Source organism: Cantharellus anzutake (assembly GCF_015039405.1).
Source record: "Cantharellus anzutake strain C23 chromosome Unknown EI90scaffold_109, whole genome shotgun sequence".
Classification (NCBI taxonomy): Eukaryota; Fungi; Basidiomycota; class Agaricomycetes; order Cantharellales; family Hydnaceae; genus Cantharellus; species Cantharellus anzutake.
The window spans coordinates 87,162-103,855 of NW_024067059.1; the positions used below are offsets into that span (position 1 = coordinate 87,162).

General features: G+C 49.4%; 7 protein-coding genes across 7 annotated transcripts; 4 read left to right on the forward strand and 3 right to left on the reverse strand.

Moving 5' to 3' along the window:
- Nucleotides 1-2,359: 2,359 nt before the first annotated feature.
- EI90DRAFT_3085175 (kinase-like domain-containing protein) lies at nt 2,360-3,417 on the reverse strand. The gene is made up of 5 exons (XM_039062118.1): nt 3,309-3,417; nt 3,158-3,253; nt 2,918-3,103; nt 2,792-2,860; nt 2,360-2,737 (listed from the first exon to the last, which is right to left on the reverse strand). The coding sequence occupies exons 1-5, from the start codon at nt 3,405-3,407 to the stop codon at nt 2,480-2,482; spliced, it is 708 nt and encodes a 235-aa protein (XP_038909469.1). The 5' UTR covers nt 3,408-3,417; the 3' UTR covers nt 2,360-2,479.
- Nucleotides 3,418-3,616: 199 nt separating this feature from the next.
- EI90DRAFT_3085179 (kinase-like domain-containing protein) lies at nt 3,617-5,245 on the forward strand. Its single transcript, XM_039062119.1, has 6 exons — nt 3,617-3,837; nt 3,915-3,980; nt 4,035-4,220; nt 4,283-4,351; nt 4,411-4,614; nt 4,673-5,245. Exons 1-6 carry the CDS (start codon nt 3,691-3,693, stop codon nt 4,958-4,960), a joined length of 960 nt encoding a protein of 319 aa, XP_038909470.1. The 5' UTR covers nt 3,617-3,690; the 3' UTR covers nt 4,961-5,245.
- Nucleotides 5,246-6,793: 1,548 nt separating this feature from the next.
- On the forward strand, nt 6,794-7,551 carry EI90DRAFT_3085185 (uncharacterized protein; the record flags this gene model as incomplete). The annotated part of the gene is given in 3 exon segments (XM_039062120.1): nt 6,794-6,930; nt 6,971-7,081; nt 7,101-7,551. Coding segments are annotated over 2 exon segments (248 nt in total), but the record flags the coding sequence as incomplete, so codon positions are not given.
- Nucleotides 7,552-7,966: 415 nt separating this feature from the next.
- On the forward strand, nt 7,967-9,364 carry EI90DRAFT_3158734 (kinase-like domain-containing protein; the record flags this gene model as incomplete). The annotated part of the gene is made up of 7 exons (XM_039066187.1): nt 7,967-8,119; nt 8,180-8,227; nt 8,282-8,461; nt 8,514-8,582; nt 8,649-8,852; nt 8,899-9,108; nt 9,173-9,364. The coding sequence occupies 6 exons, from the start codon at nt 7,967-7,969 to the stop codon at nt 9,091-9,093; spliced, it is 849 nt and encodes a 282-aa protein (XP_038909472.1). The 3' UTR covers nt 9,094-9,108; nt 9,173-9,364.
- Nucleotides 9,365-9,741: 377 nt separating this feature from the next.
- EI90DRAFT_148739 (uncharacterized protein) lies at nt 9,742-11,643 on the reverse strand. Its single transcript, XM_039051840.1, has 2 exons — nt 11,218-11,643; nt 9,742-10,986 (listed from the first exon to the last, which is right to left on the reverse strand). Exons 1-2 carry the CDS (start codon nt 11,385-11,387, stop codon nt 9,777-9,779), a joined length of 1,380 nt encoding a protein of 459 aa, XP_038909473.1. The 5' UTR covers nt 11,388-11,643; the 3' UTR covers nt 9,742-9,776.
- A 1,873-nt stretch (nt 11,644-13,516) lies between these two features.
- Nucleotides 13,517-14,214, reverse strand: EI90DRAFT_3085191 (uncharacterized protein; the record flags this gene model as incomplete). Its single annotated transcript, XM_039062121.1, has 2 exons — nt 13,587-14,214; nt 13,517-13,528 (listed from the first exon to the last, which is right to left on the reverse strand). Exons 1-2 carry the CDS (start codon nt 14,103-14,105, stop codon nt 13,517-13,519), a joined length of 531 nt encoding a protein of 176 aa, XP_038909474.1. The 5' UTR covers nt 14,106-14,214.
- A 310-nt stretch (nt 14,215-14,524) lies between these two features.
- EI90DRAFT_2979148 (FAD dependent oxidoreductase) lies at nt 14,525-16,030 on the forward strand (the record flags this gene model as incomplete). Its single annotated transcript, XM_039055965.1, has 4 exons — nt 14,525-14,599; nt 14,666-15,255; nt 15,310-15,770; nt 15,827-16,030. 4 exons carry the CDS (start codon nt 14,525-14,527, stop codon nt 15,907-15,909), a joined length of 1,209 nt encoding a protein of 402 aa, XP_038909475.1. The 3' UTR covers nt 15,910-16,030.
- Between the last annotated feature and the right edge of the window lie 664 nt (nt 16,031-16,694).

The window sequence follows — 16,694 nt, forward strand, 5'->3', positions numbered from 1 at the left end:
GTGCGAACAAATTAATTTGAGCAGTGAAATTAGGGATAACGTAGTGAGGCACCATAACTCGGTTGTCAGAATCCGAATCCAGCCCCAACTTGCATCTGCAGCACCTCGCGGGCTTCATTTGTGGAGAGGCGTTCACTGAGATCCTGGTGGTTAGAACGATTCGAGGACGCTTCGTACATCCTTTCGCGAAGAAATTCATGATAAAACTCAGGGACATTGGTTTCCGGAGAAGCGAGAAGGGGCTGTTGAAGCACCTGCTTCAAATTTTGATAAAACAACTTGCAAGCCTCCCAGTTGATCGTGGCAACATCATCCCGGATGGCGTGGAACACCGGTACAAGTCGTCGCAATCGGTGGTCTAGATGGTCTTTTAGCCTGTGGTACTAGAGGGGAGTTGCTGACAAACCTAACGGAGGAACTTTTGCCGGGACTGTGTCGGGGGGTTCGGGGGGTTCGGAAAGGCGTTGCAGTGCCTCACGAAGCATTTCTGAGCCTCCTGCTGACTTCTCAGCAGGACCCCGAATAAAATTAAATTTCCGAATGTATTCCCCACGAAGAGCACAGGCGATGGCCTGGGAACTTGCAAGATTCCCTAGCTTTTCGCATTCCTGCTCAGAAAAATATTAGGGGATTCTCATACCACGAAAATATTTGGAGGGGGAGCAACTTACACATGCCAGAAGGTAGAACAATTGGAAGGCCTTCTGCCGAGCCGAGTAGCGTTTATTCAGGCACTCTTCATTCACCCAGTCTTGTATCTGAATGCAGAATGGCTCTCAGACTGTTTAGGGCTGTCGGAAAAGTCCCAAATTACCTTTTCAGCCAAGGGAGAGAATGGCTTAGAATCCAGCGTTATTTGTTCGTCCCGCCTTGCTGACAGGGACTTGACAACATAAGCCATGGTAAGATCTCCCCAATTGTCCATTTCCACTTCGAGCAGAGCCCTTGCTAACTCGGTCAGATCTTTTGGCATAATTTCCACGATGGTCCTCTGCCTGGTTTTCCGTTGGCCGCTTGAAGTGGACGAACCAGTGATGGCGGATCCGCTCGATGTTTCGGCTCGGTACCTTACAGTGGGAAGACGCCGTGCCGGTCTTTGCAGTGCGGCTTGAATCTCTTGAAGTTGGCGAGAGAACAGAGAGTTGCCTAAGTGTTCATGCGCAAAACACATGACCCCCGAATGGAGGGAAACGTCGAGGAGTCTGCTCGACACCCATATTTCCAAAAATCTGACAACCCCCTCCCTGATGTGTGCTTGACCATCACCATCCGCATCCTCGAAGATTGTCTTCAAGATCCAGAACAATTCCGTCGAAGGAATGGCAGACTTATGTCCAACAATCAATACATTGTAATCATCGACCCTATGGGTCGCCACAACGCGCTGCACCAGATTGACGTTTACAGGGTTTCTTGGTGCCGTGGTGGAAGACGTTGGTTCTGTGATAAGAGGTGGATGAATAGAGCCATGCTCAGAGTGAGTTTCTGTCGACTCAGACGGCAGAATCTGGATGCAGCCTGACGAGTCCATAATCGCCGAGCCTTCAACTGTGCCCCACTGCAGCAAGGAATGAGAAGGTGCCAAAGTACTTTGACTAAACTCACATGAACTCCGTGGATGGCTGCAGAGGATTGAGGGTCATACTGGTTCATCGGATTAATCGAAGGGGGTACCGGACGAACCCGGTGGATGGCTGCAGAGGATTGAGGGTCATACTGGTTCATCGGATAAATCGAAGGGGGTACTGGATAATACGACGTGCTGGTATCGTAAGGAGCACTTGACATATTGTAAGGGGCACTTGACATATCGTAAGAGGCACCTGTCGATTCGTCGATTCGTGCCTGATAGGCGTGCGGGACTGCTAGAGACGGGGGCTGCTCTGCAGCAGCCGTAGCATGAGAGGTGTGCTCCGTCAGTACGGAAGCACCACGGGGCTTGGCAGGGAACTTGGCAAGGAGAGGAGAGGACCCGGCCTCTCTCCACAGGACAGGCTTGACCGAAAGTCGACTGGCCCCACCAAATTCCTCTAGGAGTTCCGCACTGCGTAACGACGGGGACGTGAATGGGGCAGAGAACAAGCCTGAAACCGGCCGACTTTGCGATGAGGTAGCTTTCTCCGAGGACTTCTGCTTGACTTCCTTCAAATCATCATGGATCCCTTCATGTCTGCGCTCACTCAATTCGAGAAGCCGGGGCTCGGATTTCGGAGTGACGGCCCGTCTACCGAATTTCAGCTTCACTCTGCATGATGAGCGAAGGGGCCTACAACTTACTCTAAACGTTTGGCGACGTTACTGGAGGTGGCACGTAGAGAAGGGTCATGCACGAGGCAACTCCGAAGCATCTCATGGAAAAGATCCGCAGAGTCCCACACATAGGGGTCCACGTGTCTCGCGACTACCGATGGAATGTGGTAATCATTCCGGATACCTCCGTAAGGGCGTTTGCCAAGGAGCATCTGAAAAAAGCGAGATCTCAATTGTCAGTCGGTACATAGAAAGCGTGGAATACCTGTGACGATGTACATCCGAAGGACCAAACGTCACCTTTCTGGCCACACAGAAATCCGAGCTGCGCCATAACTTCTGGGGCAATGTATCTCAAGGGTGCAGAGCACGCGCCCTCCATTTTAAGGTTGACGGAATCATCATCTGTGATCGTGTACGAAGATTCGAAGCCGCTGATTCGGGGGACAGGACGCCTTTGGACGTCATAGTCGATGTGCACGTTGCTCTGGGAGAAACTTTATCATGAGGTTTCGCAATGAGCGGTTCAAAGCACGCGAACCGGATTGAGATTCCCATGGACTATTCCCTTAGAATGAAGATATGAAAGCCCTCGAGAAACACCAACAACCTATGGGTGGGCTCGGGATAACTGGCACACACTGAGAGCGCCGATGGCAGAACTCACCAAGTCCCGGCGATCCGCATTGGCATTGATGCTGAGGTAGGCCATGACTTTCCCTCCCTCACATCCTGCATGGACTGCTTTCGCGCGAAGCCAAGATTCATCTTCAAGCATCACCATCCATCCTTGGAATTCAGCAACGTTGACATGAGCTAGACCACGAAGCATTTTCAATTGACGCTCTACGCGCTATTACGAACGAAGATTCAGCAGCTCGCCGATGCCAACGAATCGACCGCAAACCTGAAAGAAACGACCCTCCACCTCCGAGTCCTCCTCAAAGAGATCGACCTCGTGTAGGACTTCTATGAGAACATTGTTCTGGTCCAGCGCCTCGCCCTAACCATGACACTAGATGAGCGAAATCCAACCAAAGTGACCGCATCATTCTTACTGCATCACAATCGGAGGCCGGTGGGTCTGGGTTATGCCCCCGATCAAACGTGATCCTCCCCTCCAGATTGTGTGGGTCAGTGGTAGGGTTGTGTGCCATAGTTGATCCAGCGATGTTTGGGGAGGTCTTTGTGAGCTGTAAGCTCTAGACTCATACTAAACTTATTTGGGAGGTCGAAGACCAATGAGAAAAACACGTTCACCCATGCTGCGTAAGCAGCTTCCAGGAGAATGGTCCTAATTATATTGGTTTTGGATCGGCTATTTGTCAATGTTTCCGAATCGAGCCAGGGGCCCTAGCAGTGACCGCTGACCTTACGAGATAAAGAATATGCTGTTCCCTCATATGCGGCACGGTACCCCCTCTTTTTCGCCTCACAAGAATGTCGCCCGATGAAGTGGAATCCTTACGACGAACCATCGTGCAGAAGCTGGAGCAAGTTGATGATCGGAACCTCGACGGAATAATCGATATCGGAACCATTCAGCGTACCCCAAAACAAGGGTCATTTGGGGTAATATACAAGGGAGTCTACAACACGGCTCGTATCTCTTCGCGCGCGCTCCGCATTGTTGTTCATGCTCATGTCCTCCCCCCTCTCTCTAGACCAAGGTTTGCATCAAGGCTTTCAAGGATATCGAGAGCGATGTTTCGCGTCCCGAATTCCTTAGAGTAAGTTGACCCAGGCATGATGGACATTTCGCCGCCATTTACTCCCAATTCAAGCGCCTAGTTCGTGAAATGAAAGTGTGGTGTGAGTTGGCGCATACACACGTAGTTCAGCTTCACGGTTGGATATCGTACCTCGAAAGCAAGCAAAATTTATGTCCGAGCTTGGTGTCAAACTGGTGCGGTGAAGGGGACGTTGAAGCTTTTCTAAGGCGCTGTCCTGAAGCTGATCGCCGAGCCCTGGTACATGAATCTAACTTGCGCGTTGTGAATCACTACTTATCTGCATGGGGGTGGCATTTTAGGTTTGCGGAATAGCTCATGGTCTGGAGTATCTTCATTCGAAGGAGATAGTGCATGCCGATATGAAGCCCGTGAGTTATTCCTATGTTGTAAATGGAGATGATTCTCATGAATCCGCATTCATCGCTAGCAAAACGTCGTCGTGAGTGATGAGAGAACGCCGCAGTTGTGTGATTTTGGACTTTCGTTTATTATATGGGACACGTCAACCCATATCAACCCGTCGAGCCTGGCTGGGACATTGCGATACATAGCGCCAGAAGTGTGCCACAAGGAGGAGCCATTTCGAGACAAAAGAACTGACGTCTGGGCATTCGGATGTACAGCCATGGAGGTACGAATAACTGGACTGAATGCATGTTCGAGACTTGGGGCCGACGGCCGTGTTTTAGATACTCCGCAATACGCGACCATATGGCACCATTAAAAACGAATTCGCCGTCCACGGAGCTATTGGAGGTTCCGTGCCGCCGTTTGCTCTTCCAGCGGCTCAGCCTATCGAGGAAATTCTTCTCCTTTGCCTCGAGCCTACTCCTGAGCACCGGATTAATATGCAAACGGTTACCGAACGCCTTGGGCAGAATCATTCCGGTGGTGGGCAAGCTGACAATTCCTCAGCGACACAATCTTTCAGTCATTCGCATCAATTCCTCAACACTGCAATTCTTAGCAGCACATGAGCCCTAGAAGAGCTTCTGCGCAATCTTAAACTGTGAATCGTGCGAGGAATATTTTGTCTGGGTTTTTTTGGTAATTTATTGGGGTTACGCATCGGAAAGTCTCAAGTATGATCCAAGGTGGCTTCAAGGGATGCAACCGATAATTAGAGCGAGGTCCGCCAAAAGAAGGGGGCTAAACTGCATGCACCGGCCAGAGGGATGGCAAAGAGTGGGTTACAGCACGACGTCTCGGAATGGAAGCGGCGACATGGGAGTGATGCGGCAATGGCGAGTTGTATATGTAGCGCAATATATCATTGCAAGTTTTACTGTAGTACCGAAAATGGAGGCCAATAAAAGCATTCATTAGCAATCCAGTAATCGGTGGCTGGCGCAAGCTTGCGCAATCTCGATCCCCTCGCCCCGCAGCACATCTTAGTAGCACTTGGTTGCCGATAAATGCCCGCGCTGGAAGTGTAACAGAAGCTGCACTGGTCATCGCCCTATATATCATAGAATGTGGTTACAAGGCAATCTGGACATTGTCAATATTTCACCCATAAGAATAAAATTCCCCTCGACCTTTGGAAATTAGCCAGAGGTCTGCACAGAGTACAGAAAAACACAGAGTGGGACACGGATGAATGGACATCAGAAACGAAATGCACAGTTCCAGGCCGCTTTGATATTCGAGCACGGTCTCAGAAACATTGTTTAAACCGCGAGCCGAGGAAGATGGAGTAGTATGTGGAATACGACAGGACCAGGACTGACGTAGGTCTGGTGATACCAGGTAGGTTCTTGGACAATAGGATACTTTCCTGCCTCCATCTCGAGCGCAGCCTTAACGCCTGGCATCCAGCAAAGCAAATAAGTGGTACATGTAAGAGAAGCTCGAGAGACCACAGAATGAGGTGATATCCCGAGGAAAACGTTGTCGTAAGTAGTGAGAATATCGCAGTTGCGCACCATCCATTTCATGGGATGCATCGACAAGCTTGTATGGGGTGTTTAGGACTGAGAGACCCTTTCACAATGGAGGAGCGGGAATGTGCAGACATAAGAGGGATGACCGAATATGATAAACTACTGAGTTCAGATGCCGTCAATACAGAGCGGGGAGGCAACTGAACTAGCAGCAATGAACACTGATTATTGCAGCAGGGGCCTTGGAAAGGGTACGCCTGCCAGCGAAGTTGGTGATATTGTACCTGAGGGCTAGTGAGTCCTTTCCTAGGAGACGCCTCGTTGCTGTATCCACATGCAGCAGCCATAAATTAGCCTAGAATTTCGAGTGGGCATTACCGACTCGTCTGCGTTCTCGTTTGCATTTGACACTAAGATAGATACGGGGCTTCACAATAAGCGAGACACCTTAGTAGCATTCCTCGCGACCGGTATAGTTAGTTCTGGCACTGAGCCGGGTTTCATCTTCCGCCTCGGACAAATAGACGAATAAATTCGGCCATCGAGCCATCCGTCAGCGGTCACCTGACCACTACCGCCTCAAAGAGATGAACACCAACTGGGATGTTGATCTGAGCCAGCACTTCACCCTAAATATAACGCCAGACGAGGAAAATCCAACTGAGCCAATCACGTATTATGCTTATCGAGATTCAATTTAATCCGGGTCCCGGTCGGTCATGCAGTTGTGCAAGCGAAGCTTCTTGAGCCTGCTGAGGTCACTAACTTAGCTTGGTCCTGGTGCCATTCGAGCCATACCTCTTCGGTCACAAAAAGTCGCCCAATCTATTCTTCGTCAACAGATCCGTTTTTTTTTTCCGGCATGGTTATTCGTTCAAACCGGGGGCCGGTGAGCGAAATTGCAAAGTTGTCAACACCAACGATGGCATGCCTCTTTTCCAAACCACGATCGCTAGCCTCATTTTTTTTTCCTACTTTCGCACTCTCCTTCTGACCATGTCGAGCTGCACCCCTTCCAACCAAAACTTGGCTGGTAATTCGTCTCCTCAGCTGATTGCCCGAAAGTCATCTCACCAAGCGGCACTATAACGTACTCACCCATAGACCTATCCTATCTCTTGTCAATTTTTTTCACTACCATTGCTATTGTTTCTGCCGCTCCGTAGCGGGTCTTGCAAACAAATTCTTGCGAAACTTTATAGCAAATCCTATTGAGTTGTCCCCAGTAGGACATGAACCTCATTTCTCCTTCCCTCTAATCCACCAATTGAAGCTACGTCCCTTGAATAAAAGCCACCCGTATTGGGGGAGTTTCACTGTTTTACTATGAGAAGAACACACTCCAAACCCGCCCGTTCTCGTTCCTCCCTTCACCAATAATCCGTGCCTTCACCAATGTGATTCGATTTTGTTTCCTTTCGCCTGAGCTTACCGACCCCGCAAGCGTCTGTGCACCCCTGCTTCGCGTGATCTACTTTGCTTCGCTTCCACTCCGCACCTCATTTGCTTTATCTTTGGCTCATTATTACGGTGTTCCACCGGAAAGCTCATAAAGGCGCGGACGGATGACGTCTAAAATATTGGCATTCGAGCGAGAAACAGTGGGAAGCACACATGGTAGTCATCAAGAGTCCAAAGCTGTGTTGCCGCGCTCGGTTTGTGTGGATAACATCCGGCGCCGTCCGTACATCTTGAAAACTCGTTTGGGGAGGTCCAAAACAATAGCAGAAGATGCGCTTGCAACAGCTCAATGCCATCTACTTGAGAGGTCAATTTAATCACAGACAGGATTCTCGTCGTGTGTTATTATACTTACAATGATTAAGTAGATGACGCATCTCTGCCAAGATGTTGACATCTGTTAGCTGTGGTTGAGGCTAATGCATCTAACTTCTCAGCTATACAACGTTGCGTAGTAAGCATGGACGGGTTTTTTAGTATGAATATGCATTTCCAAATCAGGCAAGAACGATAGCTTATCGAATGAAGGTGGGCTATTCTTTGCACGCGCAGTTACACCAGCATTGATTCGCTCCACCACCCTCTTTGGCGTTTGCTTCTCAACTATCTCCGTCCCTTGCGTCTCATAGATTGAAGCCCATGGAGCCCGCCGACAAATCCTGGCAACAAGAGCTTGAGGAGAGGATGCTGCAAATTGACCCTCGGAACCTCAACGGGGTAATCGACACAGACCCCCAGCGTGCCAGAGAGCAAGGATGTTTTGGGACAATATACAAGGGAATCTACAACAACGTTCGTGTCTCCTCGCGGGCACTCGGAATCATTTAGCTACCTTCCCTCGCATCTTTCCAGCGCAAGGTTTGCGTAAAGGTTGTCGGGGGTTTCAGCCGGTCCTTTGAGGTAAGGAGACTCGGACATGATGGGCATTCCACACCCGTTCACTCTCAATCCAAGCACTTGATTCGTGAGATGAGGGTGTGGTGCCAGTTGACGCACCCACACATAGTTCAGCTTTATGGCTGGATATCATATATCAAGGAAGATTTCCGACCGAGCTTGGTGTCAAATTGGTGTGACGGAGGGAATGTGAGGGGTTTTTTAGAGCGGCATCCTAATGCCGATCGTCGGGCCTTGGTGAATCCAACTTCGCGTCGTGTTCATCGCTACTCATCTGTTGACACCCTAGATTTACGGAATTGCTCATGGCGTAGAGTATCTTCATTCAGAGGATGTAGTGCATGGCGATATTACACCCGTGAATCATTTTCATTTTACATGTTAGTGCAATCAGCCCTTCTTATGGGACCATCTTCATCGTCAGGCGAATGTCGTCATGAATGGGAATATACCGCAGTTGTGCGATTTTGGGACATCGTTCCTTATATGGGACACGACAACACGTCCCGGTCCGACGGTCGTGGGATACGGGATGGTCTTGAGATACACAGCGCCGGAGGTGACGGTTGGTGAGTCTGGTTCAACCAAGGAAAGTGATGTGTGGGGATTCGGATGTACAGCCATGGAGGTATGAGCACATATTTGTTAAGGTTAAGTATGACAGCTGTACACAGATACTTCGCAACGAGCAACCATACTCCACCACAACCATACTTGTTGATATGCACAACCCTGCGGCTCTTGCACAGTCCAAGCCACCATTTACCCCTCCTTCAACACAGACTGAGAAAACTCTCGCCCCCTGCCTTGAATTTAACCCTAAGAATCGAATCGATATGGGGACCGTTATCGTATCGCTCAATGGTTGATTGGAACTGCACGCTGTGAGCGCCCTATTTGTCGCATATATGATTCATAGCTTAAGGAATGTAACCTACAATATTTTAGAGGGGGATCTCTCGAAGGAAGGGATCAAAACTCAGGCACCAAACCAGACAAAGAGGAGTGGGCTTGCAGGCGCACGCGCAGCTCTGCACCGCCCTCTGCTACGATCATGGCATGCATTGTTCTCGTTGCATGTATATATGTATGGTTTGAGACGGAAATTTTCTGCACCCCTTTCCAACATGACATGACAACCGAACTCCATGCTCAAAAGCCTATTATTTGTGCAGTATGCACAGAAATAAGTTTCTAAAAAACCAAGAAAGAACCAGAAAAAGTAATCAAGCTGAGATGTGACCCGAGGGATTGGCGACCTCATTGAACGAAATAAATTCCGGATCCTGAGTAATCTTGGGGCATCACACATTGTCTAGTCCCTTTGTCTTGGGAGAGGCTCTGATTGCTTGAATAGCCAGAGAATTAACTTCGCTACCTCCTACGAGCAGTTCTAATCCATTTGCGGTTCATCTTCCCACGCGGTTGCTAGACATTGATTACAAAATCGTGATATGTTGTATAGTACGCAGTGCTCCATGAGACGTGAGTACACTCAAGCTTGAGAACCAAAAACGGAGGGGAATAAGAAATAGCAAGCTTCATAGGGATACTAAACAACTTCGCTGATATCCACAACGATTGGAGCTTTCGTCCGGCCCTGGAGCAGAAATCGAGTCCCATCCCTGCTGGACGAAGGACGGTAGGAGTATGTGAGATCATCGGGCACTCGATCCCCATACCAGCTGACCCTGCTTTTGGCGTTGTTCTGGATCGGTTGATAGTTTCCTGGGACTACGAGCTCCCTCTCACCATTAAACCATATTCCGGACGTCATCCCAACCGATTGTAACAGTGGAGTTCTGCCTGTTGCAAATGAACGGACATCATTGTGCATGACCTCTCTCATGCTCGGTAAGAGGTCGTAGAATGGGCGCTTGATCCAAGACTCGTCCGCGTTGAGCCCTGAGTCCGTCTCTACGTCCACAGTATCATCTCTCAAAGGAAGCGCAGGTCCGGTGGACATGGGATCTGAGATGGAATATGGACAAAGGGGGGCGGTGCCGGGATTGAGAATCCAATACTCTAAAGCCGTAACGTGATAACGTGCAATGAACTCGCGTGACTCTGTTGACCAGACGCAGGCGCTGATCCCATCAAAAGCGGCAACATATCGTGCTCCTGGAGAGAAACCGATCGTACGACGGTGGGGGATGGCTAACTTGGAATCAGGTTGGGAGGATGGTGTGGAGGTGTCAGAAGGGGGAGAGGCGAGAGGTTGAACAGACAGGTCATCCGAAACATATAGGAGTGACATGTAGTCGTACCAATTCCTCCCAAGATCCTGCTGAATTCGTGCTATTAACAATCCATTGTCTGACACTGCAGTGACAGGTGGATAGCGCCCACTGGGGAGAGTGCTAAGCCTCATGGCTCGTATATCACGGCTGAAAATGGTGATATTCCCCTCACTATCCTCTGTAGCGATTCGGTGGTTGTCATGAACGAACTCGACCCAAATTAGAAGACGAGGTGGATCGCATTCAAACCGAGTGACCGTGCGCTGCTGGTCGATGTCGGCAATCTCGACAATACCACTACCAAAGGCAAGTGCAATGTGGTGGCCATCTCGAGAGAGCGCAGCGCACGTCACAACACCATTCCGAACATCAAGTTCACGTAACTCAGCTTCATAATTTACCCATTCATTATCCCATACACCCATCTCTGGCAATGGACTTAGCTTCGCCTCCATGAGCCCTCGAGCACTGAGAGCTTCGTCGCTTAATGGGATCGTGCGACTAGAAAACTCGCCAGAAGCACTGAAGATGCGAACAGGGTCAGAAAAATGGCCATACAATTTGTAAAGGGGTGATGAGGGCGGAGCGAAAGGAAGGAGCGATCGGTAGAGATGCCAGGGAGTGAACTGGACTCTGAAATGATTTGCCTTTCCAACTTCTTTCAGAAGCTCAGTTGAAATGCGATTCTGCAAAGCAACGTCATATCATTCAAATAAGCGTTGCATGTGAACAACCATTTGGAGTCTTACTCACAGTACTGGGCTGAAGCAATTCACTCGGCACTTCAGTTCCAACAGGGGACAACACGATGAACGCAAGAAAGTTTTGTGTAAGGAAGTCGTTAAACTCTTTCTGCAACTCATTGGGTTGCTCTGAAAAGAGTTGAGAGGGGTCCAGGTGGAAGAGCAAGTTGTTAATCTCATAATTGACAAGCCGGGGACGGTCACGTCTCTTCCTCAAAAAATTATCCCACTTGTTTTGGTCTCCCAGAGGAGGATTAGTGGGTATCCCAAACACACCCTTCTGACATCTGTCGTTAAAAGATCTAAGCAGCGGTAATCCAAGGAAATGCCCCTTCGGATCATCTACAAAGAACACTTCGTCAAGTTCGTCTCCAATTGGCCTGCCAGTAATAAATTCTTTCGCCGTCGCGTGGTAGAAGTTGGGGCTCCCGGTGTTCTCCGAGGGAAAGTTGACTATTGAACTGATTGGTTCCAATATTGCATGCGCCTCGAGCTTAGTAATCTTCATCAGTCGCCACATGTCTTGCGCGCTGAGTGACTCGTGTGCTATAATGATTGACCCAACAATGTCACGATACTTCCTGGCTGTCTCCGGGGTAACCCCACGGTACTTTTTGGCTATCTCTGGGGGTACCTCACGATAGCTCTTAGCTATCTCTGGAGGAACCCCAGGAAAGTACGCACGTTGGAGAATGCGCAAGTACTCCTCGTTGACATCAGCGGGAGCATCAACGAGATTGCAAAAGTATTTAAACTCGGATTTAAGTGTTACGCCACGACGAGTTCGTGAGCGCACATCCCGAATTCGGATCGAGGCAATAATGGTCAGTTCACGACAAGCGGAAGCAAAGGAGTTGAGTTCTGCTTCCGATGGTTTCCACTTGGATTGTTGGATGCGATCCTCGAGCCCTTCCTCCACCATGTGACGAATCGTAGAGAGAGTTTCACGTTTTGGAATCTTATCCATATCTTCGGATGTTACGGGATGACCCAGATCGAGAGCTTCAGTCCAAGCTAACTCGACTTCTAGGTCTGGCCGAGAACTGACTAGTATGGCAAATGGGGCTGGCAGCTCATGAAGTGCAAGTACCAGCTTCATTAGTGCCTCGAGTACCTCTTGGCTTCCACACTCATCTAAGCCATCCAGAATAATGAAGAAACGATCGCCGCTCGAGGATAGTAACTCCTTGAGATCACTCATCGGCTCGATGATTAGAGCCTTTATCTGTTCTTTCAGAGGGAGTTTATGGATGAATTCAAGATCTGCGCGCTTGAGGCGTTTGATGAGCGATCTCTTGAAGGCATTGTTGAAGCGTGCAAGCTGATGGGCAAGTGTAGACGGAAACCGCTCGATAGAGTCCAGCCCGGATCCCTTTTGGTTCTTGTCCCAAAAAAATGATGCCGCGAGGGTACCCTGCTCCTTAAGAACGGATGTGATGCTTAAACATATTGCGGTCTTCCCAGTACCTGGTGAACCACATAGCCAGACAAATCGGTTCTTGGCTTCACGTAAGTGATAGAGAAGGGATTCTTGCATCTCCTTTCGAGTCTCTGGGTGGCACTTCGACTTGCTTGTTACGTAAATGTGCTCAGCAGCGACATGCCCAAGCTTATCGAGGAGGGCTACAAGTGCAGTCAATAAGGTCCCTAACAGCACGCACAAAGTGACATACATTGAGTTGATGACTTGATTGCGTTGAGAAGTGCCAAAAGTTGTGTCCCTGCCTGTCGAAACGTTTAATCAGCTAGGAAACCGCCTTGCGTGTAGTTGGAAACGAACAGAGAACGAGGCAATGGCCTTGTTGATGCACGCCCTCACATCGCTTATATTCTGAGTCACATCTGCTGATAGGATTTTTTGTAGGAGGTTTTGACTCTTGAGTAATTCGATCTGCCCAGACTGTTTCTCCAAGTCCCTGTCGTGGGTTATTGAGATAAAGTGAACGATTGACAAAGATTATGCACGCACGAATGCAGTGCCTTGACTAGAGATTCAATTTCAGAAGGGATCTGGTCCTCCCACATTTGGAGCGGGACCAAGATGTCGGTGTAGGCCGTTCGGATGTCGTCATCTAGACCTCTGAGATTCTCCTCATTCCCGTCAACACTCTACATGTGATCAGGCACAGATGGGATGAACGTGAGCTGACATGAAGGATTTCGAATTCAAAACTGGAGTCCAACCTCGTAAACTTCAAGTAGTCCCAGAAGCAGATCCGTGACCTTATCAAGATACGGAACGGGAATGACCTTGAGACCAAAGGCCGCAGCGAGGAGAACACCACGTGAACCTTTGATGAACTTTTTCTTCATATCACTGGCTGAAGCTGAGGAAGACTTCGTCGGCTCCAACAAAGAATCATCTAATTCCACACCCACGCGTTTTAGTTGTGCCCGAAAGTTCGCAGGATTACTGGAGGCCGCGTTTGAGCCGGGCGTCGCACGAGGAATATCAATTTTGATATCAGAGGTAGAAAGGGATGAAGATGGTCGCGATTCATCAGGGTACGACTGGAGGGGGGTAGCGGGAATGGGCTGTTCCAGATGGGACACACTTGACTTGTTGCCCTGATTAGGACCGGGGCTTGGGCTTCTCCAAAACCGCGCAGATATACTGCTTCGAAAGGAGGATCCGTTTTTTGATTCTCTAGCGCCGCTGCCGATAGAAGACGGAGTTGCTGCGGAGGTAATAGGAGGCTCGAGAAGAGATCCGAGAAGAGATTGCGCGGATCTGTCATGATCTCTACAAATCGTTCCTTCGATCAAAGTAGGGGAAGCGGTGATCTTGATCCCGGGAGTCGGGGAGGCGGAGGTCCGTGACGAATCATTGGGGTGTCCAGAAGGTTCCTGCCTAGAAAATGGCGACAAAAGCCTGGAGGGTCCAGGTTTGCCGAACATCGTGCGAGTGCAACTGGCGATCACGCTAGAGCGAACGTTTGGCGGATCGCTCGGCCTCACATGACAATAGCTGAAAATGGCTTTGTCACGCAAAAAGCAACAATGAATTGGCAGCACAAGTACTTGCCAAAGTATAACCATTAGAGTCCTACCTTGTTTAGAAACTGTTCTCTATGTACGATTGTTTACATGAGGTGGCGATGTCCTTGCGATCGACAATTGAGGGGCGGCAAGCTAGGGTGCGCCAAACATATATTACGTTGCCGTTGTGGCACATCATTTAGTTTCACCGCGATTTGGATGGATGATACAAGCGCTGGTAAACGGTCAATCGTGATTATTGGGTAAGTGATGGCCAGTGGCGAGAACCACTTACACTGGCTCGCAACTTGCGCAATCTTGATCTCCTGCGCCGACACATGCATCATAGCGGGGGCATCATAGGTACATCGATAGCATACTACCTGTCTCGCCATCCAAACGTTCGTGCATCAGTTCCACTCAAAGATGACGATTTCCTGGAAGACACGCCTGCATACCGATTTATCTCGTTTTACTAGATAGGAAATACTGCAATTCATCTTATCGAAGCATCATCGATCGCGGCTGGAGCGTCAGGAAAAGGCGGTGGCTTTATTGCTAAGGATTGGCACGCTGAGCCAACTGCTTCGTTGGGCGAACTCTCTTTTCGACTACACGAGGAGCTTGCCGATGAACATAATGGGCAAGAGAAATGGGGTTACCGAAAGCTTACTACCTTGGGTATAGACAGAATCATTGGGAAAGAGCAGGAGGATGGTGGGAGCAGGAGAGTCGCAGTGAATGGACTTGAGGTTGAGTGGCTTAAGGATGCCGATAGCCTCGTCCTTGGTGGAGAGCATAGTACCGCCCAAGTTCACCCTCTCCTAATGTCTGAGTCTTTGATCGAATTAGCGATGGAGACGGGACGAGTCAAAGTGACCATGGGGGAAGTGAACGGTATCGAATCTATCAGCCTGGGTTCAAACATCGTCAATGTCCGCTTACAAAGTGGAGAGGTAACTGAACTAGGAGCGACGGATGTCGTCTTTGCCGCAGGACCTTGGACAGGCAAACTGGCGAAGAAATTACTTGGAAGAAAGGCTGATGCTGCTGGTGACATTGTATCTAGGCGAGTCTCTTCTCAAAAATATTTTGTGACACTGTTACTGACATTCACAACCAGCAATCTGTCAACATCAATAGTTCTCTCACCACCATCATCTCATAGATTTTCTCCACATGCGCTATTTTGCACGCTTGTGCTTCCAAACGGCCAAATTGCACAGCCAGAATTCTACCCTCGCCCCGACAATACGCTCTACGTATGTGGTGCGGGGCTCACAGACAAGACTCCACTTCCTCTCAGCTGCGCAGACGTCAAGTATAACAGCGAAGGCGAAGAGCGACTGAAAGAACGTGTTCGACAAGTGGTCAAGGATGAGTGGATCGAGGGTGCATTTGACCGCTCAGATTTTATCGTTCAGGCCTGCTACAGGCCTGACTCGAGTAAGACCGGTGCCCCGATCATCGGTAAGGTTAGCGAAGGGCGAGTGCATGTTTGTAACCTTTTTTCTTGGCCTGCTCTTATCTGGGTTGGCAGAATCTGGATAGCAAGTGGGCACCAAGTTTGGGGTATTTGCTTAGGCAAGTAAAATGTCTTCTCGCAAGGTCGCTGAGAAGTGATACTGGGAAATCCACAGCTCCGGGGACTGGGAAGGTGATGGTGCGTTTCCAGCTCCAATTCATCAGGCCAACGGCCAATATCAACCAAAGGCAGAGCTGATGATCGACGGGGAAGCCATCTCTTCCGACATAGAATTGCTGAGGCCTTACTGAACAAGTGCTCCACGAGGTTGGAATAGTACCTCGTTATTAAACGGTTGGAATTCAAGTACAGTCCTCCCTATAGAAAGTTCAAAGGAGGCGGTAGCACTGCACGACGTTGCATGCAAATGCACATTCCTTCTGTACAATACAAATCAGAAGAGAATGTTCACGAATGTGAGTGGGTTGACGAACCCCTTGATTCTTGCAGGATTCCCTATGCGATCTTGGGATTAGCCACTGTGAACCGCGTGCACTGGGTAGGCATCAGACACCACATAAGCTCGGGTCCATGGAAGCAAGCATCACAAATCGCCATGCCTCGGTCGTCAAATTGAACTATCGTAGCAGTCATGTGGTCACAGGAAGGTCATTGACATTTCTCCGTAGTTGAGAGCTTCTTGGCAGCTGGGCCATTGTTCATGACACCTGAGAAGCTCTTTTGTCGACCGTGCTACTCTTATCTGTCCCGAACATCATATTCGGCCATTGGCACGCATCCAACACCTCGAATAGCTCGACATTTTCACGCGTTCAGGGGAGGTCAAAACCTCTCAGCACGCTTCTCTCATGCGCCATGCCCTTCACAAACGGAAGAATCGTCAATAGATGTGGGAGTTTCGAAGCTTAGTGACCAAGGACTGGCCAACGAAAGCACTAAGGCTGCTGCGTCAAGGCTAGTTAGAGGTGGTCAGGAGTACACGTCATTCCATGGTGTCAAAGTTCCGAAGAAGCCAACCCCTC